The sequence below is a fragment of the Lates calcarifer genome, linkage group LG5, assembly GCF_001640805.2.
Source record: "Lates calcarifer isolate ASB-BC8 linkage group LG5, TLL_Latcal_v3, whole genome shotgun sequence".
NCBI lineage: Eukaryota > Metazoa > Chordata > Actinopteri > Centropomidae > Lates > Lates calcarifer.
In genome coordinates, this window is record NC_066837.1 from 11,677,463 (window position 1) to 11,702,342 (window position 24,880).

General features: G+C 45.2%; 1 protein-coding gene across 4 annotated transcripts in view; it reads left to right on the forward strand.

Moving 5' to 3' along the window:
* The window catches only part of bnc2 (basonuclin 2), a 160,268-nt gene that overhangs the window by 62,989 nt on the left and 72,399 nt on the right, over nt 1-24,880 (forward strand). For 2 of the 4 annotated variants that reach the window (XM_051070577.1, XM_018684172.2), the window contains exons 2-3: nt 3,318-3,716; nt 7,277-7,339. In XM_051070577.1, coding sequence (XP_050926534.1) covers nt 3,318-3,716; nt 7,277-7,339 — 462 coding nt within the window. Of the gene's footprint in view, nt 1-1,352; nt 2,285-3,317; nt 3,717-7,276; nt 7,340-24,880 lie in introns of those variants that run through there. The other 2 variants (XM_018684173.2, XM_051070576.1) reach the window with 2 other exon arrangements.

Genomic DNA, 24,880 nt, shown 5'->3' on the forward strand with positions numbered 1-24,880 from the left:
AGAGATGTGGAGGGAGAGTGAGCAATATTGGCAGAGTCCACTCCTCCCTCCCACAAATAACAGCCATTAACCAGCCAGGTCAGAAGCTGAGCCACCAGCTTGACTTGAAACACTGAGTGCCACTTGAAAAACCCACAGACTTGCACATTTACAGAGGAGAGGGAGGGAGAGAGAGAGGAAGAGAAGCGCGAGCCGGAGAGCAAAAAAAAGGAACCTCTGCAGCTAAATTGTCACTTAATATAATTAGCCTGAGCCTCATGCATTACCTTTTCAATAAGTTGTTAAGAGCAGGGCTGGCGGCACATGGACAGGAGGTGACACATTATGCCTTTTACAACAAGGCTGCTGGTGGCTTCTTACAAGGAATGGGCCACTAAGCTAAAGATAAATGAAGAAAGGAATGGAAAAAGAGGGGGGGATAAAAAGGAAACAAGAAAGAGATGTAGAAGTGCAGAGAAATATCATAAAAGAGGATCAAGATGCAGGCAGTGATGGAGCGAGGAGTGAGGATGTAAACTGAGACAAAAGACACATTTTCACAGTGGTGAGACACTGCACACTTTCCCCTCTGCTGGTAGAAATCCTCTGCACAGAACAGTAACGATCGGCGGGATAATCTCAGCAAAGGTTAACAGAACACTGCCATTAGTACGCCATACAAAAAAGGCTTTTAACAGACAACCAAGCAGCTGTCTACAGCAATTTACCACAAAACCTGAAGTGACTTTATATATAAGAACCTAGATAATGTGACAGAGGAGAGAAGTTCTCTCTCTCTCTCTCTCTCTCTCTCTCTGTCCCTTTCTCTTTTGTTCCTCGGCGGTGGAAAGATCACAGTGACATCTCCGTCTCGCTGCGGACCGAGGCACCTGGTCTGTCATTTCTCTAATGATAGTGGGGCTGAAAAAGACGGGGTGAAGGAGAGGAGAGTGGAGATTTAAAGGGAAGAAGAGAAGGAGGAGGTGGAGGTGGTGGTGGTGGTGGTGGTGGTGGGGTGTCTTCATTGTTTGAGACGTGTCCTGTGCTCTGTCAGAGGAAGCATAGATCTCCTTCCTCTTCTTTTTTTTTTATTTTTATCCTCCTGTGTGTCTTTTTCTCCGTGTCTGCCTCCCTTCACTCCTCCATCCCTCATTTTATTCCCTCACCTTCGCTGCTGTGGGGACCAATTTGGCTAAAATGGAACCTCTTCCTCATTTTTTTCTTAATTAAAATCTGAGAGCCTCTGCGGGGGGGGGGTTTCCTGTGTGTGTGTGTGTGTATGTATTCATGCTGGTGGCAGATTGCCTGCGTTCCATTAGTCTTTCATTAGAGTGGGTGAAAATCAAACAAAGGCACCAGATTTTTTTGTGATATAACAAGTCTATTGATATTTTTTTCTTTTGTTTTTTTTCTTTGTTTTTTTTGGATAATTACAGATCAGAAAGAAAAACCATGTTCAGCAGTGAGAGACCCTCTCTGCTCAGATACACTCCTGCAGTTTCAGTTTTTTAAACAAAGACAGAAACACTTGGTCACACTGATGCTTTTCTTCAAGCTGTTCTTTTTTTTTTCAAGGTAGAAACTGAGCTCTTTTACTAAGCACCGTGCGCGTGTGCGCGCGCGCCTGTGTGCATAAGTGTGTGTGTGTGTGTGTGGGATAGTCCCACAGGAGAACTAAGTTGCTCTGAGACGCGAAGCGCAAATGGTAATAAGACAGGGGGACAAACGCCCCACTCCCTCCCTCTCTCTCTCCTACTCTGCGATGGCGCTTGCCCCCACCTTCCTGCCCCTCGCAGAGGAGGTGTGTGTGTGTATGTGAGTGTGAGGGAGCGTGCAGCGCGATGTCATTGAGCATCTCAGAGTGGAGCGGCACAGTTGACTCAGTTGACTCCGCACCGGCCCGACACCGCACAGCACAGCACACACTCTCACTCAGACTCTCTGAGAGCCACCGTCTCTCTCACCCACTCTCGCTCGCCTCGCTCTCTCTCGCGCACTCTCTCTCTCACACACACACACACGCGCGCGCGCGCGCTCTAAGGCGCTCAGTTCAGTTCCTCAGCGGCTGCGGCGGAGTACAGAGGAGTCAGAGAGAGAGAGAGAGAGGGAGAGAGAGAGGAAAAGAGAGAGGACAGGCGGCGGCGGCGCGGACGTCGAGAGAGGGACACAATCACAGAGAGGGAGAGTAAAGGAGAGAGAGAAAGGGAGAGAGAGAGAGAGGAGCGGGAGGCAGGGAGAGCTGGATAGCTGGTGGCTCACTCCCACACCTCATCTTCACTTTGCTGGGACACACACTGAATTGATGGTAAGAGACACTCGTGCATTTTACTGCCTGAACTCTTCTGCTTTTTTATGGAGCTTTTACACTTTTTAGATTTAGGTTGGAAAAAATAACTTATTTTTTTTAAAACAGGTTTTAGGTTTTAGATGTTTAACGTTGATGTTTTTTAGTGAAGCTGTTTATTTACGTTTCACATTTTGGTGTTTGCTTCCTGATTTTTCCTGTAGTAAACATTTGTTATTCTGTACTGCTTTAAGACTTATTATATTAGAATAATAATATGAATGACACAGAGACATTGGTTTTCTCCTGTGTGATCATGTGTTCAGCTGATGGCTTCCTGGCTGTTTAACTTTTTATTTCCTGCTTCTTTAACATTTCTTTTACATTAGAGCTGTACTGTGTGTCAGTGTGAGTGTATGTGTGTGCATGCAAATAAATGTGCTTGATTGTGTATGTTTGCATGTCAGTGTGTTTGTGTTGAGTCCATGTCCAAGTACAAAATGACTGACAGACGGATTAAAGCTGAAAAAGAGAAAATCCCGAGGCCACGGCTACATCATGCACCCCTCCTCAATAATTCCCATAACCCCTGCACCCCCCCCCCTCCTCTTTTTTTTGTTTTACTCCATTCTCGCTCACCTTCTCATCAGCCCCCTCCTCACCTCCATCCTTCTCCTCATCCCTCCTCACCTCCAGTGCTCCGCTCATCTCGCCCTGTCCGAGACGAGGCCCCCGAGGAAATTCACCGCAAGCCCTCTTTTCTCTCTCTTCAGGAGAATTAACTCCCCACACACACACACACGCACACACACACGCACACACACTCCTCCGCCACCAGAGCTGCCAAGAAAGCTCACACACATCTACTCCCTCATCTCCCCTCTCCCTGCTCTCCTCTCCGAGAAGCAGGACCCGCATGAGACAAAAAAAACAAGGCAACACGACCCCAAAAGAACCCACCTTCACTGACTTTTTTTTTTCTCTTCTCTCCTCCTTCACACTCCCACATCCCTCCTGCCCTCCCTCTCTGTCTCTCTCCCTCTCTCTGTCTAAGTCCAAAGAGGCAGAGTTGGATGTGAGAGGCAGTGAGTGCGACACAGTCCCACCAGAGCCCAGCAAAGACCCACAACTACCCAGGCCACCTCCAGCTGAGGCGAACAAACCCAACGGCACCGCTGGCGTTTGCACGAGCATCCCCTCCAGTAGCCACAGTAGCAGCAGCAGCACCACCACCACCACCACCACCACCTCCACAAGCAGCAGCAGCAGCAGCAGAAGTGGTCTGGGTGGCATTAGCATCGTTAGCAGCAGCAGCAGCAGCGGCGCTGAGGGAGCAGGCGAAAGCTCCATGCAGTTCAGCACCAGACCGCCTAGTGCTGAGCAGCCGGGCTTCATGGGGACATGGCAGCAGCAGAGCACTGACAGCAACCTCCTCTACAGAATGTCCCAGCAGGTACGTCAGCCTCAGACCCTCATCCTCCTCTCCACGTCTGCGTCCCTCTCTCCTTCCCTCTGTCATTACTCTCCATCTATCAGGGATCAAACTTTTATTTTTCCTCTGGTGGTGTGAGTCCAGACGTTTGCTGTTGTGATTCTTTCTACCTCTGTGGAAAAACAGAGTGTTTGTATGTGTGTCAGTAGGTGTGTGTGTTGTGTGTGTGTAATTTGTGGGATGGGGTGGTGGTGGTGGTGGTGGGCAGTGTTTTGTTTGTGATTTTTCAAATCAAGAATTCTCACATGCAAATGCATTTTTACAACTTTCCCTCCACTTTTGTAAAAAACTAGATTTGATGTGTGTGTGTGTGTGTGTGTGTATTTATGTTGCTGTTTTACACACACCGTGCCTCAGAGTGTTTCCATCCATGTAGCCTGTGTGTGTGTGTGTGTGTGTGTGTGTGTGTTCCTTTTAATTTTACAAATTCAGTACATGAGTCATTTTCCTCTCTAACTAAAAATAACAGATTTTGTGTATTTGTAAAAACACACGTTTAAAAGTTAAATTTGCACACTATCAGATAAATCCTTTATTTCACCGTGTGATGGATTATCCCTGTCTGGACTCGTTACATACATGCTTAAGTCTCCGTAATTGGTCGGTGAGCGGTGTGGAGTTTAAAAGCAAAGCTCTAGCAGTGTTTTGGTAACCTCGGTGCCGATAAAGACTCGGGAAGGGGCACCCCTCTGGGACCGGCTAATTGACTTCATGTGGCCGAGGCAGGAAGCCCCTTGCGCGGCTACAGAGCAGCAGAGGAGCCGGGAGCGAACACAGGCTCGGCCCCTGGAAAAGTAAAGACGATAACGAACAGTCTGCAGCACGTTTCCTCCCGACATTTCTCGCCTGTTATCGTGGATGTTACACTGAATTTCTCTCTTGTTTTGTAGCTTTTTAAAAGAATATATTTTTTCAGATGTAGCTCCCAGAGTTAGAACAGGAGAGTTATTTTTTTAGGGACGGAGGGGGGGGGGGGGTTGTGGTTTGGTCTTATAAATGTCAGGTAAGGAGAGGGTTGAGGCTGAGAGTTGAGTTTGTGCAAGTCTATATGTGTGTGTGTGTGTGTGTGTGTGTGTGTCCGTTCGCGCGCACGTGTGTGAGGGGGGGGGGGGACAGTAAAGATAGAGGACGGGTTGTTAGGTTGCAGTTAATCATAGCGGGACCTGCAGCCTCTCCGTACCATGCACACGCTGTTACGCGCTCAGGCCACAGCGGCTCTTGCGCAACAGCCTTGCCGCGAGGAAACGATGAGAAACTTACTCTGTCACCTTGTCGGTGCTCAGGCCACAGACCTGTGCGGGTTTATTTAAATCCCAGAGGTCTGATCGTGAAGGTGAAAAGGTCCCGTAACTTTTGGGAGGAGAACATTTTCAGTCAGAGGTTGTTTTGTGTTTGTTAATGAAATAAATCCTAATTTCACTTTACAACAGGGTCAGTTACACTCGGAGATGAATCGCATCTCATCGCATCATATATATATATTGTATCCCTTTTCTTAAATTTTCTTTAAAAAAAAAATCACACGACCTACTGCTGAGAGATTTGAAGGAGCTGGGTGCGTTGAGCGCTCCCCCCTTCTCTCCTCCTCTCCCGGTGTGAAGCAGGTGGATGGGGGGGCCCCTGCGCTCAGCATCTGCTGGGACCCCACGTTTGCATCCCCATCTCCTTTTTACAAATGCGCACCGTTGTTTCAATATAATCAGCTGTGGGACTCGCTGTTATTTATCCTTCCTCGCACCACTTAGAAGACATCTTCCCATGTTTAGTAGGCATGACATAAATTCTCCGAAGGAAGCCTGTTCCTTGACAGACTCGCCTTATTGGAATCTAACCGATAATGACTTTGTGTTTGCCGAGGCTGGCGCACCCTGGGGTGTTGGAGGAGAGAAATGGGTTGTGGGCTTGTGTTTCAAAATCTCCTCTCTCTTTCTTTCTCTCTCTCTCCCTCTCTCTCTTCCTCATTCACTCCCTTAAAGATCAACAAGGTGGCACGAGGGATGCGGTATTTTATCGTTGTTAGGGCCAAATTATATTTCCTATCTGATCGATAGAGACGCAAACAGCTCTGCGCCGTGTGCTCAGGACAGATGCGGGTTGTGGTGAGGTGCAGGGCATCATCATCTGCACCACAGCCAGAAACATTTGGTAACGCTTAAAAAAAAACTCCCTATAAATCACACACACGCGCAACAAGAGTTTAAAACGAGGAAAAATATCAGTTTGGCGTGAGAGCATCTATTTTCTAAGCACGTTGAAAATGAGCTGTGGTTTACAGCAGGTGTCTGATCAGCTCACAGTGCAGAAACATCACTGACCGACCACTGTAAAGAGAGTCAAAGATTTGAATGATCAAATTATCAATCAAGAGATTTGGTGTTAAACCTTTGTTGTCCACGTGTTTTATGAAAAGCAGCAGCTGCATCTAACAGCGGAGAGAGAAAAAAATCTGAAATCTGAAATCCACTGATTTTTAATTGACCACTGCATTTAAAACATTTTCATATTTTTCATTTAATATTTCAGCTGTTATTTGTGAATTATTCCAGAATTAATCAATTAATTTACTTGCATATTCTATGAGACGTTTTCAACACAGTGAAACGTTTCCACCTTAAATTTTCTGCTCGAGGTTTTTCTGTTATAAACTGATGAAAAAATGAAAGTGAATTAAATCATTTTCTTCTGTTTCATTAACTGCCATATTGACAGTCCATCTACATTCAGTCGCTTTTCACTGTCGTGTTTTTCTCTGAACTAACGAATTTAACAACAGAGGCGATGAGATCTTTGCTGTGGCTGAATAATTTGCTCCTGTCATCACAGGCCTGAACAGGCTTTCCATCTTGGAAGAAACTTTTATTTTATTTTTTTAACCTAAAGCCACACGAACAGGAGATTCACAACCTTCATAATCCACGTTAGTGTCAACAGGAAACAGCATAAATAGCATGCAGTTTAAATGAAATCAATGAAATGGATTGGATAAATACTGCCTATTTTCTCAGCTTCCCAATGTTCAGAAACCCGTCAACATTTTTATACTGCAGCTTTTAGAATTGTTTTTTATGGAGAGGGAAAAAAAACAAACATTAATTAGGAGTTGAATTATTTCCCAGGCATTACGGAGTGATAATATTTGGAGCCTTAATTGACCCGCTGCTGTACATGCGTTGCTACGAATATCGACCCTTGCAAGTTAAAAACCCCGGAGTTAAGTGATACTACGCGTCTAATTGGTTCATCAGGGATAATTCCTCCACAATACAGGAGCCGCAGGCCGCGGCTTTTTTTTTTTTTTTTTTTTTTTTTTTTTAATTTCTCATCTGCTTCAAATCGGAGGAATGTGGGAACAACTCGGGGATTAGAGGAGCTCGTAAAAAATGTGCCTTCACTTCCACCTGAGGATCTTGATGCTGCCACCCAAGGCTTACAGAAGAGAGGGAGAGAAAAAAAAAGAAATCAGTGCATGTGTTGAGTCTAAACTCATCTCTAAAATAGCCTCTTCCTTTTCTTTTTGCAAGGGTGCTGTAACCCGGCTTCCTTTGAAGTGCGACAGGTCGACTATGGGCCGAGACCTGGAGGAGGTACAGTGGCTCTACAGCCTGTCTGTCTATACTCTGACTGCTGCCTGCTTCACCTCACACCGAGACTCTCTGATACACACACATCTAACACAACCAATACTCAGGGCTTTTAAATCTAGAATATAAATTAGAACATTTTACATTTTAAATTTTAGATAATAATAAAAATAATAAAAATAATCATAGACATTTTCTTAAAATGTAGTGTTTACTTTAATCTTTAAATTGCACATACATTTTGTCACTCTAATTTTTTTCTTTGACTTTAAAATCTAAATCTCAGACAGCAGCCTGCAGCATTTTCTTTTCCCCCATGTCATGCAATTTCAAATTTAAGATGCTGAGAAACTTAACTAAAAATTAAACTAAAAAGCAGTAAAACACTGATAAAATCAATATTTTGATATATTTAGAAGCACTGTTATTTATATTTTCTGCCTTAAAAAATGTGCAGCGATTAGTTCAGATTTCCTGTTTTTAAAACTGTGTCAAATTGTTAAATAGCACACGGGCATTTTTGGCATTGATCAAAACTTTGTAGGGCTATTTAAAAAAAATCACCTTAAATATCTTCTCTAAATTCCTAAAGCTTCAGTTTTTCAATTTCCATCTTTCTTTAATATTTTCATGTGTTTTCATATCTTGTGTCATATTTTAAGTTTCCACTGTGATCAATGTTCCAGTCATATGTGCTGTTTTTCTCTGATGTTCCACGCTTCCTGAATGCACCGTGCAGCCTTTACAATCTTGTGTGTTTATGTTGAAATGCTGAGAGCGATGGTGACAGACATATTTATGGAATAACATGCTCTGCTTTGTTTTGTCTGAGTGAAGAAATGGGGCTGATATTATCCTCCTCAGTGCAGATCACAGTGTGCTAATCTGCCTATTAACACACTGATACACTTACAGCGCTGAGTGTGTGTGTGCATTGTGTTACACAATGGGGTGCAGACGTGCTGCATGTTGCATATGTGGTGCATATGCATTGCCTCTCACTGTTGTGTTGGACTGGGAGGCAGTGATTTGATGCATATGTGTAGAATTATCCACAGTGAGCAAACGTGTGTGTGTGTGTCGTTACACTCTACTGTTATTATTTCCATGTCTGTCTTTGATGGGTCGTTGCACACAGAGCATATGGATGCCTATACGTCCATGTATCTGGTGTCAGTGTGTGTGTGCGTTAAAGGCATTCGTGTCTGTGCTTTTGCCATTTATTTTTCTGTGTGGGTGGCTAAATACTTATATGCCAGTTGTGTGAGTGTGTGTGTGCGTGAGAGAGTGCGAGCGAGTGCAGTTGTGTGTCCTCTCCCTCTCTCTCTGTGTGTGTGTGTGTTTCTATGTGTTGGCTCTGGCTCCATGTGTGTGCGGGTGCGAGGTGAAGTGTCTCTTGGCTGGCCTTGGCTGGAGAGCTGGAGGAGAGCAGAGGTGAAAGAGGAGATTTGCAGAAAAGACACGCACCACTTCCCCCATTACTACTTTTTCTTCTTCTTCTTCTACTATGTCTCTGTCTCTCACTGCTTCTTCTCCTCTCACTGTCTTTTCCTTCCTCCTCTTATTCCCCCACACTTCAACCCCCTCTTTCTCTCTCCTCTACTATCTGTCTCCACCACCAGTCCTCTACATGCTAACTCAGATCATTTATTCTGCAGCTACTGTCTTTAAAGGGCTCTGGAGTTTGAAACTGTGTAACAGAGGTTTGGGTGTTGCTCGTGTGCAGTGATCTATTATTATAATAAGACATGAGGACAAACTGTAAGAGGGAGCACAGGGTTTCTTCAACAAGGTGAAGTGACTGCATGTGTGTTTGGTCTAAAATCCGGTTGCAGAGGATCTCACTGATATTACCTGGCCCTAATTGTAAAGTTGTGGTCGCCTGTTACGCTGTTTAATGTAGTTATTTGGATGCTGCTGGCAAGTTTAGAAGGCCCAGATAACATGCGCAGCAGTGAGAGAGGCCACAGTGGCAGCCAGTCAGCGGGCATCTCCCTCAGTCTTTGTGCATATGCAGCCATGATGATGTGAGTGTTTCCTGAAGGCAACATTATAGGAGAGAGAGGGAGAAAGATAGAGTGCAGAAATCTCAGTGTAAGAGAGTGGGAAGGAGGCTGCAGCTACTTGTATATTTACCATACGTGTGTGTGAGTGTGTGTGTGCACTATTAAGAGCCCATCTAGTTTGACGGAGTAGGAGGATGTACAAGGTCCCATTCATGCTGTGGTCCCCACTATATTTACCTAAGCACCAACCAGGGAGATATGACGTCCAAAACATTTTTACTCTCAACTTCTTTCAACTGGCTTTTTAAATTTTTTTTTTTTTTTTTTTTTGAGTAATTGCATCACCAAGCATGTCTTTCAAAGCTGAAGATCTATTCATATAATCTCTTTCCCTGTCATGGCATTTAATAAATGTCTTTGTGTTACATACTGTAGACGTTTGAGTGGATAAAATCAACACCCGTGATTTTAACTCCGTCATTTTCCTCTGCTTTCTTGGTGTATTACGTCAATAGAACTCATACAGACACCTCCGCTCTCCTCTCTTTGCTTCACCATCTCTTATTTTAATAATCTTTAAAAAAATATCTTTGTAGTATATGCATGCTCTTGCCAAAAACAAAAAGGAAAAAAAAAATCAGCGCGCACATGGCCGTAATCATGTGTGTCCTGGGTCATACAGTAACCTCTGTAGCCGCGCAGCAATGCCCTGCAGGACCAGCAGCGTTATGGGTAAAGCACCGACCCTGACTCTGCATGCGAGACCTGGGGCAACCAGCGATCAATAAGCATCATGTGAGCATCACTCACGGCCTCCATGTCAGCTGTTTCCTGTTTGTCCTGAGGAGACGGCTGCCTCACCGCCATGGTGAATGCCCGAATAATGGGGAGGATACAGAACAGTGTAGAGACGCTATCATGGAAGTGAAAAAAAGGGTCTTTCTTTATCATATGTCTGGCAGGGCAGAGTACTGCGGCTCATCTGTGTGAGCGCTGAGGAACGATAGAAATGCAGAGCCATCTGCTCTCCTCTTATCAGGGGGCTGAGTGCTGAAATCTACTGGAGCTGAGTCTTTCCCAGGGACTGGTTTTAGTCCTGTGTGGGCAAAAGAAAGAAATACAATATTTCTTTCCTTTTGTTGTTTTCTATCTTCTGCTCTTTATATGAAACATTTTTGACAGAGTAATCTATAAAGTAACAGTTATCTGGATAGAAATCTGAACGTGTAGCATTCAGTCGATTCATGAGGTATTTTAAGGTGTCTGATTAGTTTTGAATAAATGTGGGTGTGTGTGGTATTTCATACAGAGATTAGTAATGTGACTGCATTAGGAAAATGATGTATAATAAGTGTGAATTTCCTTTTGATAGTTTCGCACTATTTAGTTTAAAAAAAAAAAACAAATTAATTATATATACTGATCATGAATATATATCTGCTTTCTACTGTTCTACGTCTGTTTTCACTTTCTCTCCCAGTGAAGCCTCTTTAAACTCTCTTCACTCTGTTTTTCCTTCTTTCATTTTCTACTTTTCTTCTCTAAAGAAGGCCGTTAGTTATTTGTCTTTGGCTCGTTTCCTGCAGAGGGGAGAAGTCGCCGGTGTGAAGAGGAAGTGTGTGTTTGAAGGGCCGGTCACTCAGGATGTCACCACCCCGCCACTGGCTAATGAGTTTGGGGGGGGGGGTATAGCAGAGCGGGCAGTAACATACACACACACACACACACAATCTGACACAGCAGGAATGCAGCAGCTGTCACCAAGGTCCAGGCAGTTATGAAAGGGTTGAAGTGTAGCGGTGTCTTGTGTGCGAAGTGGCAGCACTGGGGGTCACGGGGGGATCGCGAGCTGGGAGGGGCCCTTGTTGGCTCCGGTGACCCAGAGACGGCCACCAGCAGAGAGGATCATCACACGTAATTGACTTAAGTGAAAAGAGAGTCAGAGGAAACGTGTACCTATATATTTTGCAGTGGCCTCTGGTATTTAAAGACGTGAGCATATGGCAGAGACATTGTTGAGAGAGGCTGTTCTTCCCCGTCCTGTGTCCAGAGGAAGGTGACATTAGGTGTGACCTGTGCTAAGTGACAGGAACTCGGGCATACTTTCACCACGGCTTCTCCCTTTTCCTGTTATTCCTCAACTCCTGTTATTTTGTTTTCCTTGGAGCCGCGCCAGCTCGACGGGCAAAATCGACAGCCTACTATTTTTACATCCGTCTTTAAGGACCCCTGTCTGCTCGCTCTGCCTGCCAATTTGCCCCATCAGCAGTGGCAACGAAGACGAGCTCTCAAGGCACCGAGCTTTTCATTTTTCTGTTGGCGATGTGGCTAATGCTGTCACTGTTATTTGAAAAAGCACTCAGGGAGAATTGCTATTATTATTGTTAAAACCATCATCATCATCAGGCTTATTTATGGTTATGGATAATGATGGTAATTTTGTTCAGGGCCTACAGTTGACTCCCTCTCTTTCCCTCCTGCTAATCCGACACTGACTGTGTGAGTGTGTGTGTGTGTGTTTGTTTGTACTGTACATTTTCGATGTGCTGGCAAATTACCAAAGTTGTTGTGGAAAGAAAATGGTTTTCCAACAGGTAACACTGATTTCACGTCTGCAGTTCACATGTGAGGTGAAGAGGACTAGAATCAGTATGTTATATCTCCTAATACATTTGGTGAACTCTGTGGCTTATGTGTGACAGGCGGAGCAGCAGGAGGAGGAGGAGGAGGAGAGGCCTTTTTTTCCACTATTTTCTGTTTCATTGCTTTTTCTCAGTCTTTTTTCGCTCCCATGTTTTACTCTCCATCTATCTCTCCACTCTGTTCTGTTCTGTCTCCAGCTTACCGTGGAGATTTGATTGCTAGAGGCCCAGGGAGGATTTTAGGGAGGTTCTGGAGAAGGGAGGCTAGTGGTACAGGCTGTGGTAGGCTTGTAGCCAACATACACACACATACACACACACACACACACACACACAAAGATATGCAGTCTGACAGGCACATATACCTGCTTTCACACACTCCTATTTTGTCTCTTCCTCATGCAGATAGTGTAAATTGCTCACTTACACTACTGTCATTTTAACCCTCTGAAAAAACCTCGAGTCTAAACTCATTAGCTACTTTGTGCTGTGAGCAAAGTGTTAAAGCAACATGTGTAAGCATTTGTTTGTGCTCTCTGCTGACTTTGTAAAGATGTTTGCGCTGTTGGATTAATAACATTTAATGGCCACTGTTAAATGCAGCTGCCTTGGCATCCCACAGCTCATGTTTTTCTGGCAAACTGAGACTCTGGGTGGCTTTTGTTTTTGTGAGAGTGTGTGTATGTGTGTGTGTGTCTGTGTGTGTGGGCTAGATGGGAAAGGCAGTGTGTGTTGTCACTGTTCATTTGGATGTGACTGCCCCACACACAGACACACAAGCTGAATTGAAGCCGTCAGCATGTGCAATGATCACACTTCGAGCAGCTCTGCTCTTCACTTCTAACAATCTATAACATCAATTAAGTCACAAATGATCTAATTAGCCGACTGCGATAGACATCAATTGGTCTGACCCCGTATCCACCGCAAACAGCGAGGGGTGGGAGGCCACCACACACGACCTCTACCACCACACGCTGTCAGCCACTCACCTCCTGTGACATTCACCGTGTGATTAAAGTGACGGCGTCAGGCTGTGCAACAACGGGACAAAGTGAGAAGTCTTGTAAGGAAGGAGTAGGTTTTTTGTGTGTTAAAAGTGGAGGATGTATTTGTGTTGTTGACACACACACACAGACACACACATGTATATGCTTGCTCTCTCTATGTTGATGTTTTCTCTGTAAATGGCCTGAGCTGCCTCCTCCATTGTCGGGAAACACACTCAGCGATAAGTGCTTTGTTGGAGCGTCGTCCGCTGCATGATGTGTGTGACTCTGACTGGCATTTAATATTTCATGGCATTTAATCCATTTGATATGTTTCCTCTAAATACAAAAAAAATCTGCAGCTTTTGTTTCCTTTATCCAGGCCATTACTTTGGAGCTTGTTGATCAGTTTAGATTTGTAAAGGGCAGCAACAAGGGATTTATCACCTGGATTCAAACAGCTATTCTTCTGCACGAGCATTAAACTCATAAATTTACCATCTTGTTCAGGGCTTCATGAGGGCAAAGGTGATGCTTTGTGCCTGATCAATGTGCGACCAGATATAACTCACTAACATCAATAATAAAAATATCATAAGCAAAGGGCTGCGAGATTTATTGCAGGAGAAAAAAGTGGAATGAGAGCACTTAAAGAGCAGTCAGGTTTACAGGATGCAGCAGCTAAGAAAGAAAGATAGCGCATTATGACAAAGAAGAGGAAAAGGAGCCGACAGCCTGTGCATCAGTCAGAAGGTGAGGAGGAGGCTCTCTCTGAGATCAATTGGTAATAGGCTGAAGTCACAGGGGCGATTAGAGGCGTCGACTTGCCTGTGTTGTAAATGCTGTCAGATCGGTTAAAGGAAGCCTAATACCTCTCAGGTTGAAAGCTGTAATAACATCAACTGTAACTGGATCTGCGGGGAAGTGCAAGTGAGTTCGCGTGTGCGCGAGCGAGTGGAAGAGGAACGGCAGGGAGGCGAAAGTACTTCATTGTGTGTATATAATGCCTGGGTGTGCGTGTGTTTGTGTGTATGTGCGTGGCATAAAGCAGCAGCAGCATGCATAACAGGCGAGAGCCGCGGGGCTGCTCCTGGCATTTTTTCGGCCACCAGATGCCTGTCACTGCTTTAAGGGGAGGAAAAAAAAAAAAAAAAAAAAACGAGCAAGGGGAGAAGGACAAAGAGGAGGAGGGGGGAGGGGGAGGTGGGGAGGTGGGGGCCACCGCTGTTCAAATCATGTCACGTAGCGCTAATTCATCCAGCCTCATTAGAGAGAGGGAAGGGACCAGAGGGCCTCTCTCAGGACAGGGCCCTGGCTCAACACACACACACACACACACACAACCACACATAGATATATGCATACACACATTGTTTCAGTTTTTTTCTCTCGCACATACTTACACACAGATGCAATTTCTCTCTTCCTCACACACACACACACACACACACACACACAGACGTACATACACAGATGACACTGGCACATGGCGCAGTGCGGGGGCAGTTTGGGGAATAGAAAATTGCCTTCTCAGGAAGGCCCTGGCCAATTAAGGACCTGACCGTATTGAATGTCAAGTGTTAATTTAGGCTCCCCCCTCCTCCTTCCCTCCCTCCCTCCATCCCCACACCCCTCACCCCTTCAATTTCCCAGCAGTGGTGGTGGTGGCGGCGGGTTGTGTACGTGCGTGTGTCTCAGAGATGAGCAAATACATGTCAAGCCAAAGTTGATTGCCTGCTCCGTATTATGTGTCGCAGACAAGTGGCAAATGTGCTCCCTCCTTTTAGCCTTTCGTGCTCCCCCCTGAGGGACGCCGCGATGGAAGGAGGAGGAGAGAGGGAGGATTAACTGTACCGCAGTGATAAGAATGGGGGGTTTTACACTGGGGAGGACAGGGCGGGGGGGAGTGAAGGGGACAGACAGAGAAGTAGAAAGAGGGCAGAGGGTTTGTTTGATCTCATAGGACTGGGTAGTGACTTTGATAGTCTTTTAATTGCCTTCATTTTTGCAGAGGTGACGTCCCTGGCAGCCGCCTGCGGAATAAATACTTTTAAATAGAGAATAAGTAAATTCTCTAAAGTTTAGCGAGCCATTTATTAAAAAAAAAAAAAAAAAAAAAAAAAGCTTACCATTAACTTTATGAGAAACTTTAAATGATCTCAGCGTGATGGCTGTGTATTACACTCTCAGCCGCTGGCATGGTCCAGGGGCAGGCAAGGTTGTTTGTGAGTTGGACTGATGGTAAATGCCCACCTCCTTACCTCCATGATCTAATAGACATCCACTTAGTCTTAATGGGCAGATTCCCTTTCTCCTCTCGTGATGACTATTGCACTCTTTAAAGGTGGAATTGCCAGCTTGTCTTTCCTATCAACCCCCACCCAACCTACCCCACCCACTCCCTCTCCGTTAGCCTCTGTATCTCATGTTCACTACCTCTCTCCCAGGATAGAGGGGAGTATTTCTGACAAAATAAATATTAATGCATCGCTCACATTCACACCAAAGCCCGTCCTCCTGCTTCAACCAGCCCTCTGGCTACATGTGTTAGTCAGAGGCCCTTTGTTTTACATTCATGTCTATGGTATATACCCGCTAACATAAGTGCCCGTGTTGGTGTGTGTGTCTCTGTTTGTGTGTGCCTGGTGATAGCAGTGATGTTGTGAAATTGAATAGAGAGGGCGAGTATTGATCATTTCCCCCTGTGTGTTATTAGTGCCTGCTGCTACTGACAAAGAGAGCACGAGCCACCCGCACAAACACATCACACACACGCACCGAACATGCACATGCCGCCATGTTTACTCAAGAAATACAGTATGTTGTTTGCATGTTTTGACAACTGTAAGACACTGCGTCAACAGGGAGAAAGTATACTTTACTGCTACATTATATTTTATGGAAATATCAACATTATTGCCCAGAACTGGTGGAAACCTGTAAAATTACAGCTCCAGTAATGTTATGACAGACTGGGTTATGTGTCATTGACTTATATGCATCAGGGGTGTTTTCGAATAGAGCCAGTTTTTGTCTTCTCAGCTCAGCACACACACACACACACACACACACACACACACACACACACCCCTAAGCTCTTTATTATTACAATCTGTTTTGTCAATCTGCTGTAAGTGATCACACGTTTTGAGCTCTCAAAGGTCACAGCGAAGTGTAATTCAGTCTCTGATCACTGATATCCAAACAGCCACCCGTACAGGCCTCCAGGGCCAGGGGGAGAGGAAGGGCGTTAAAGCCCAGTGTAAGCGCTCCGTCTCTGGGTAGATAGTGATGTTTGAGGCCTCTGGAGCTCCCGTGATCAGCCAGGACTGAGAAGTCTGTCAAGCCCTAATTGATGACCCTGACTTGGGGAGCTCAGGACAGGGTGGGTGGGGTGGGGAGGAACAGATAAGGCTAAAGGGAAAAGAAAGACAAAGAAAGAAGGAAAAAAAGAAGAAGAAATTGTGTGACCGGTGGCTTAATCTCTCTGGACTGGCCATTTTTCCCCTCCGGATGATAGATATCGTAGGCCTAGCGCGTGACACAGATGGATAATGCAGGCATCTGGGGTGATAGAGTTATAAATTAACACATTACCAGACCTTAATGTGGACTACTGTGAACGACCCCACACCAACATCATCAACCCTCCAGGCGTGCACGCACTCATACACACACAAAAACACACACAAACACGCCCACAGTCTCACTGATGCGTCTAGCTGAGCTCAGGGTGCGGATTGTGCTCCTCAAGTGGCATTGATTTGTTAAAGTGCTGAATTAGCAGGAGCAGTCCAGCTGCCGGCGCTTCTCTACTTACTTTCTTTCCCTTTTTCTGTATTTTACAATTTTGCTCTCTTAACTTCTCCTCCTCACTCTGTTTCTCTCCTTCCCTGTTGCCTCACTTTACTTGCTCACACGTTGATTTTCTCCTCACATTCTGCCTCACATGCTCGTCTCCTCTCTTTGTACAATTGACTCGGCCTTTTCCCTGACACACTTTTTGCTCAGTCACAAGTGCTCCTTCAAGCAACTTTGCTCTCCCTGGTTGTCCTGGCAAACGCCTGTTTCTATTTTCCCCCTCCTCTGTCTCCAGCTGGAAGGTTTCACCTAAAAGAACAGTTGGTTTTTCTCTCCTTCTTTTTGTGGCCCACACAATATTCGCCAGCCAAAACTGTTATGTCCCTGACTTTGAGACTGAAAGGGAAGTGGTATGTGTGTGTGTGTGTGGCTGGGGGATTGGTATTTAATAGCCAGACATACAGAAGACCTAATATCCAGAGCAGCAGTAGCCTGCACATTGTAAGGCCACACACAGTGACAAGGTCCTGCACAGTTCGCTGTATTTAAAACTCACCCAACTCCTGTAGCGCGAGGCAATGGCTTCTACATCTACGAGCTAACCACAGTGAATTCCACTGGTGTAAATGTCATTTAACAACAAACGAGTGCCTCTGGAAACTGAGCGGTGTACACTAAGGGTCACTGGTCCCTCTGTCTGCCAAGTGTGTGGTGGTGTGTTGTGCTTGGGCTTATGAGTCGGACAGACTGTCTGCTCCCTGAGTCCGAGTCAAGGCCCCCGGCCAAGAGGTGCAGATTTGTTAGTGTCTGCTCCATTATCACCCATCACTCTCATGGTCTGTTGTATGTGTGCAAAGGAGAGAGAGAGAGAGAAGGGGAAAGAAAGGGGAGGAAAGACACTCTCTGTCCCCCTCTTTCTTGCTCACTGTGGTCCAGCCCAAACAGTTACCATCTGGTGACCAGTGACTGACCCTCCTCTCGTCTCACACACACACACACACACAGACATATACACACACACTGACTGCCGGACTGCATCCAAGTGATGAGTGAGTGACCGCCTGCCTCCCCACCTCCTCCTCCCCTGCCGAGTGTCCGTCTCTGCCAGACCTCCCAGGTCCCTCCCCTCACTGCGTATGATTGGTCGATGAAAGGTTGATGGGCGACTGATCTGTCCACAGCTCCAATAAAATGCTCAATAAAGCACAGATTCTGGTCCTGACAGGCCTAATAGAACAACACTTAAGAGGAAAGGGCACCTAAACACACATACAACACACACATGCACACACATCACTGTGGCCCAAAATAAGCACATCCCCTTCGCTAGTTCAAACCACAATGCTGCTTTTCAGCTATTTGTTTTACTTGTGTTTGCTTGATTTAGTTCAGCCTCCTCCTGCTACAGTCATTTTTATTTGATTGAAACATTTTCCTTTTTTTCTGCTTGGAGTCCGTCGTCCATTATGTTCAAGTTACATCTGAAATCATTCACTAGTTTGTCGATCAACAGAAAATTATTTAATTAATTTAATTAATTGTTTAAGTGATTTGTAACCAAAAATGACAACACTTTCTTTGGATGTAGCTTTTCAAAGTGAGTAATTACTGGTTTTCTTGACTTTAAACTTTGAGTTTTGGATGGTTGGTCGGACAAAATAAGATGTCTGAAGACATTAACTTGGCCTTTTGTAACAGGAATTTTGGACTTTTTTGCCTTTTACAGACCAAATGATCAATCGCTGAGTCGAGAAAGTGAATTCCAGATTAACTGATAATAAAAATATTTGTTAGTTGCAGCCCTGGTCTAGAGATCTAATACAATGGTCTTCAAAAAATAAACCTGGAATAGGGAGTCCATATGGTTGACAGGAAAGACCAGTCACAGTTTTTGTGTGTAGTGAGGCGCAACAAGAGAGACAGGGTGTGTGTTTGTGTGTCTGGTCTGCTGGGTGACAGAGCAAGGTCAGAGGCAAAGAAGAAGTGACACATGCATCACAGGGTTGTGACATGTCAGGGTCACTGACAAAGGTCACCATGGATATCCACAGAACACACACTCATCTCCTTCAGCTCCTCTGAGTGTGTGTGTTTGTGTCAAGGAGGGACTGTACCTTCAAAGGAAATGGGAAGTGGAAGACGACTCAACCTCTGCTTCTCCCAGCCAGTGTGGTTTGGGGGAACAAGGATTGTGTGGAGAGCAGGTCACAGGCAGGGGCCTAATGGCAGCGTGGTGTTGTGACTGCAGCTCTCCCTTCAGGTTAAACGTGAGGTGGGGACAGAGGGAGAGAGAGAGAGGGAGTGAAGGAGGGGAGGAAGTGAAGCGAATGTTGGGAGGGTGACTGCATTAAAAAAAAAAAGGAGCGAGAGAGAGACAGAGCGACGGAGAGAGATGGAGTGAAAGCGCAAGTGGAGCATATCAGCAAGAAAAACACTTAAAGTGAGGGATAGTGAGCGGGGATGGAGGGAGGCAGCTGGGGGGACTGAAGGAGGGAGGGGAGGGGGAGAGGAGCAGGCGGGCGTGTGTCCCTCGCCTGAGGCTGATGCATTGTGACAGTCACTTAGAAGAATTTCACTTCCCCTAAACTGTGGCTTGCAGGAAGAAACACCATAAGTTGGGACAATTATGGGCTGAAGGAGATATGACAGGACACATGCAGAGCGAGAGAGGGAGGGAGGGGGGAGGGAGGAAGGAAGTGAAGCAAGGCGGGTGTGAAGCAAGGAGCGTGTGTTCATGCGTGTGTGTGTGTGTCTATACACAATCATATCATCTAGTTGGTTTGTGTATTTTCTGTATATATGCTTCAAATACTCTGTGTGTATCTGCCTGTTGAGGCCAGTTTTTTTTTTTTTTTCTTGGTGCACGCCATGTCAGGGAGGGCCGGCGTCTCACTCCTCATGGTACCGTATGTTACCACTCTGCCTCCCTCATTCCTTTGCCTCATGTCTGTAACTTAACCTGGTGACGGCGGGTAGGAGGGAGAGAAAGGAAAAAAAGAAAGAAATAGGATTCAAATGCTGCCAAGAAAACAGCCCTTATTTTTTCTATTCTTTGGTTGATTTGATTTCTTCCTGTCTTTTTTTTCTGTTTGCATGCTAATAGTTTGGTCTTTTGTGTCGTAGCCCTGATAAGTGTCCCAAAAGTTCTTTTTGCTACAGTACATTGTGTTACCCCCGTGCTCTGAGCTCTGCCAAGAATGTCACTGTAATTTGAGTGTAAGTGGATTCCAAGAAATACACTTTTCCTGTTTCATTGAGTCGTTTTGCTTTCAGCGCTATTATGTCCTTCGTGCGAGTGAGGTGCTGGTGAAATTGTCTCTCGGTTTTTCTCTGGCTTGTATCTTTCCGCCTGGTACCTACAGTTACAGTTCACCTACAGTTCTCTCCATTTGTGCGTCTGTCTATGTGTGTGTGTGTGTGCACACACTGTGCAATAAATAATGACAACAGCAAAGAAGAGCTTTCATTTTGAGAAATATACCACACTCGACCGCCCTGTAAAACCATCTATTCAAATATAAACAGATAGATGTGCCTCTCTCCCTCTGTCTTTGTCTCTATCTTTCCTCAACAGTTTTTCTATGTCTCCCTAATGCTTTTCTTTTTTCTCCTTTTTGTGTTTAACAAACACTCTGTAAGCTGAGCCCATGCGTCATTCATGAAAATCTATCAAAGAGATGCTCGTTTGAGTCTACACATTCTGCTTCCTGTCTACAGACTGTGACTGTATTTAGGATCATAGACAGAGTAGTTTTAGCTTAACATTTTAATTTCATATCGTAACCACCTCCCGCCTCCTGCATCTGTGAGCTATTTAATTTTGCAGATATGGATGAAAATATTGTGAAGATAAAGACTCCCTCTGACCCACTGCAGTGATGTACAAACTAAGCTTCAGTTCTCCGTCCTTGCTACCTTCCCTCCCTGCGTCTGTCCCTCCTCATCAGTATGGCGGTTGTGTTTGCTGAGCTGGCTTCTGATAGACTTTTGTTTGGTTTGGTCATCTGAGATTTGGTATTAGCTCTACCTCTCTTCTCCTCTCTCTTCTCCCTCCTTGCTTTTCTCTCTCTTTCCTTCCCTCCCTCCTGTGGGTTTTGCTAAGATGCACCTCCAGACTGTGATGAGACTGGTTGTGTGATGGAGGGATGGATGGATGGAAGAGGGAGAGAGGGAGGGAGGGGCAGATTGGGACAGAGGTTGAGGGGTATTAGACCCTTGAACACAGCTGGGACCCCTACTATCAAAGAGATGGAAATGACCGTCTGCTAGCATTAGAGATGCTGGGATGAAAGAATGGCCAACAAACCCACTGAGAGGAATTTGGCTCTGAGTCTGAGCACAGAACCACCACAGCCACCAACGCCTGTCTGTGACTGGGTGTTGACAAATTTTACTCTCAAACATTTTAACACAAGAGTCAAATTCAGGCAGATTAAGAGTCATTTAATCAATTAGCTGAATATGTGAGTATTAGCTGAGGCCCATTAAACAGGCCAACAATAGCACTGTGTCAAAAAACACATCTTCCTCTGGAGAAAAACAAAGGCAGGTTTTAATCAATGACAAAGTTGAACCTTTGCTGCAGTGCAAAGGAACATGATCCAGAATCCACCAATCTAACACATGAACATGGTCGTTTCTGGACAGATATTTAGTAACATTAACACTATACTTGTGTTGTTTTTCTTGCTCCGTCCGCAAATTGATTGTCACTGTAGTAACCGTGTTTTGGCATGGACTGTATTTAATTTTCTTACCAGTAGCCATAGCAACACATCCACACCAACACAGAGCCTTTACTTTCTTTTTCACACAGAGCTATTTTTGGTCTGGGTGCCTGCTAAGAACTTTCTTAAGCAAACAAACAGATTTGTAGAAGATCCGAGGAGTTGTGCAAGAAGTTGTGTTTGTGTTTAATGACGGCTGTGTGGATGTAGCCCTGCTCAGTCCTGGTAGGGATTAGCCTACAGGTAACAACAGGGACTGCTTCCCACTTCTCACTGCATATTACCCATACACCCTTGCGGCAGTCATTATCCATGACAGGGGTCAAGAAGGGTTGTGGGCTAAGTACTCCATCGACTCTAGAGTCAATAAAGGACTCGTGTCTGCCCACAATGACCCTCATACTGATGTGTATTTGTATACTTCTATTTGTGAGGAGATTACGAGTCAGCAGTGTGTGATTCACTGAGTGCTCTGAAGTACAGTAAAATCTCTTTAAAGTCCATCTCCACTGAAGAAAACCTAGTTTTCAGAAGGTGAGACCATGAAATGAGGAGCATGCTTTTTTCCTGGCCATTTTTACCTCTGGTAGCTGCAGCTCTCCACTCAGTCCACCCAGCCTTAAATTATTTATCTCCCCCTGCTCTCCCTCCGATCTTGCACTCTCTCTCTCTGTCGCTCTCTGTTGCCCCCCCGGTTCCTCTTAGCACTTGCTTCATTTGTTTGCTTTGAGGAGCTAAATCTTGTTTGCGCATATTAATAAGTCAAGGCGGATTATCGCCCCACCCTCCCACCACCACCCCTGTAGCATCCTAGGCCTCTCTGCTTACACTGTATCTGCGGCCGGGTGGCTCTGTTTGCAGAATGCCATCCCCCCACCCTCCCCATACCAGAGAGGCCTAGTGCGCTAGGCTAATTAGATTAATTCTGATGCCTGTAATGATTGCTCACCATCTATTTTTAATGACTGGTGCATATCAAAGAATAGTAAAGCATGCTACCAGCGAAGCCTGCTCTCAGTCCCCCAGTGTGTCAGCCACTGTAGGGGGCACTGGTTCAGTGTTAGAGTGTTAGTATGTTGCCATTGTGTGTGTGTGTGTGCATACATTTGTGTCACTGCGGGCTAAGGAGGAACATGTGTTCAAGCTTGGCCTCTGCCTGGCCCCTTCAAAAAACACAAATAAATAAATTACCATGCGCTCACTGACATGACATTGTGGATTTTTTTGTGGTTGTGATATACATACTTCCAGCTGTTGTTGTTGTCAGTTGCTGCTGATACACATTTTTTATTTTAAATTCTGGAGCGAATGGAAAATATAATAGAGGACCAAGGTTCGGCTGTGCACTGAAACAGATGCAGAACAAATTTAAAATCTGCATAAAGTAAACAGTATGAGTATTACCTTTATTTTTCTCTATGGCTTCCATCTGATTTTTTTTTTTCTTTTTCAAAACACATCCTATTTTCCCAGCTCCCTCTGTCTTGTCGCAAATGAAAAGTAAACCTTCTCCATGGTACGTTATTACGCATTAAGCCACGGCTTACACCTTACCATCCCTGAGCAAGTGTGTTCATCACCCCTCTTTATGAATTTGAGATGTTGCTCATCTTTAATGGATTGATCTAAGTCTCTTCCCTCTTCGTCTATCATAAATATTTGAGAGGCAAGCAGTTCAAAAGTGGGGAAAAAGGGGCGTTTAGCAAAGCCATTTGGAAACACAAATCTGAAATGAGAGACTGTGAAGAGTAAAGGAGGGCTGAAAAGAAAGGAGCTGGATCATGAAGTCACTCAGACGAAGAATTCGTGTACATATCTCTCTCTGCTTCCTGATTTTCTTCTTGTGTTTCTCTCACGCTGAATAAATACGTGCAACTTACAACTCTCTCTCTCTCTCTCTCACACACACACACACACACACACACAGGGTAGATTTCCATAAAATATTAAAGGAGGTGTTTCCTGTAATTATAGCACTGTTTGCCTCTGCCTCAAAGCCTGATCTGTAATTAAACAGGACTGCACATGCATATGCCAAAGTAAAGTGCACACCTCCACATCTCCAGACACACACACACACACTAACACTGAGCATGGTGGAGATTTGTGAGCAGATCGCTGTAATTCATACTCTCTCATAACACATGCTCAAATTTGTGCACACACTCACACTCAATGGACTCATTCATAGACAAGTGCTCATACACACTGGGGCTTGAGCAAACACACACACCTACCTCTTCACACACACAGACACACACACATCTTTACCTCACTTCCACAAGGGAAAGAAGTCTGTAATATGCTATCTTTCCCAGACACCCTATTGTGATGTTATCTCCATAACTATCCATATATTGATCCACCTCCCTCTTCCCTCCTCTTTAATTCTCTCTCCATCTGCCCCCCTTCCTCCCACCTCTCACCCACCCAGCCCTTATCTAATCTGGCTATGCCACTAATGGCAGCCATTCCCAGCCATGAACAAGTGCCATAATGTGCTCTGGTAAGCCTTTATGATGTGAAATGACCCTATTGATTGGCTCGCATCCCCACTGACAAAAAAAGAAGTGGCGGCAGTCACTTATTACTGTTAATGAGCTGTGGGATGGGCCCTAAGTGGCACGGCACACGTGCACACTCATGCGCACTCACACAAACACACGCCCGTGTGTACATATGCACACATGCACGTTTTTTGCATAATTGTGGGGGCATTACTCCTACCTGTCTGTGTCCCGCCACATTTCAGCTCGTTAGCGATGGGAGGTCCCACCGTGTGGGCGGGTGACGAGCTTTTAATGGCTGCCACTTGGCATTGTCATGTCGCGTTTTCGATGACTGTTGCATCTGTTTCTATTTTTGCGTCTGTTGTACACACCTGGTGTGTGTGTAATGAACAAAGCGAAAGACTACCACTTAGTCTGACAAATGATACGAGCTTTTTGCTTGTATCATTTGAGTAAAACGTGTTTCAGCACAGGAGCCCAGATGTGAGCTGTTGTAGACAGAGTAATAGGAGCTGTAGCAGCAGTGAGTGTAATGATGGCCAAAACAAAACTGGGAGGTTTGGTTAGACACCAGTGTGTCAAGGCCACAGGCGTAGATCTGACTCTGACACTGTGCCGTGTAGACAGAGGAAGGCTGTATGTGCCAAGCTGCTTTATGAATCAGGGGAATCTTCTTGCTTATGTGTGTGTACAAACGCGGCTTCTGCGTGTTTTCCGAGCTGGCAGCGCCTCCCGGGGATAATCCATGGGACGCATCCAATCAGCCGCAGTGCATGTGCGACACATGTTTTTTTATTCAATCTTCTTGTCTTTTCATCTTCCGCCACCACCAGAACGCTTCCTGCTATTTTCTTCCCAGCTCGGGACAA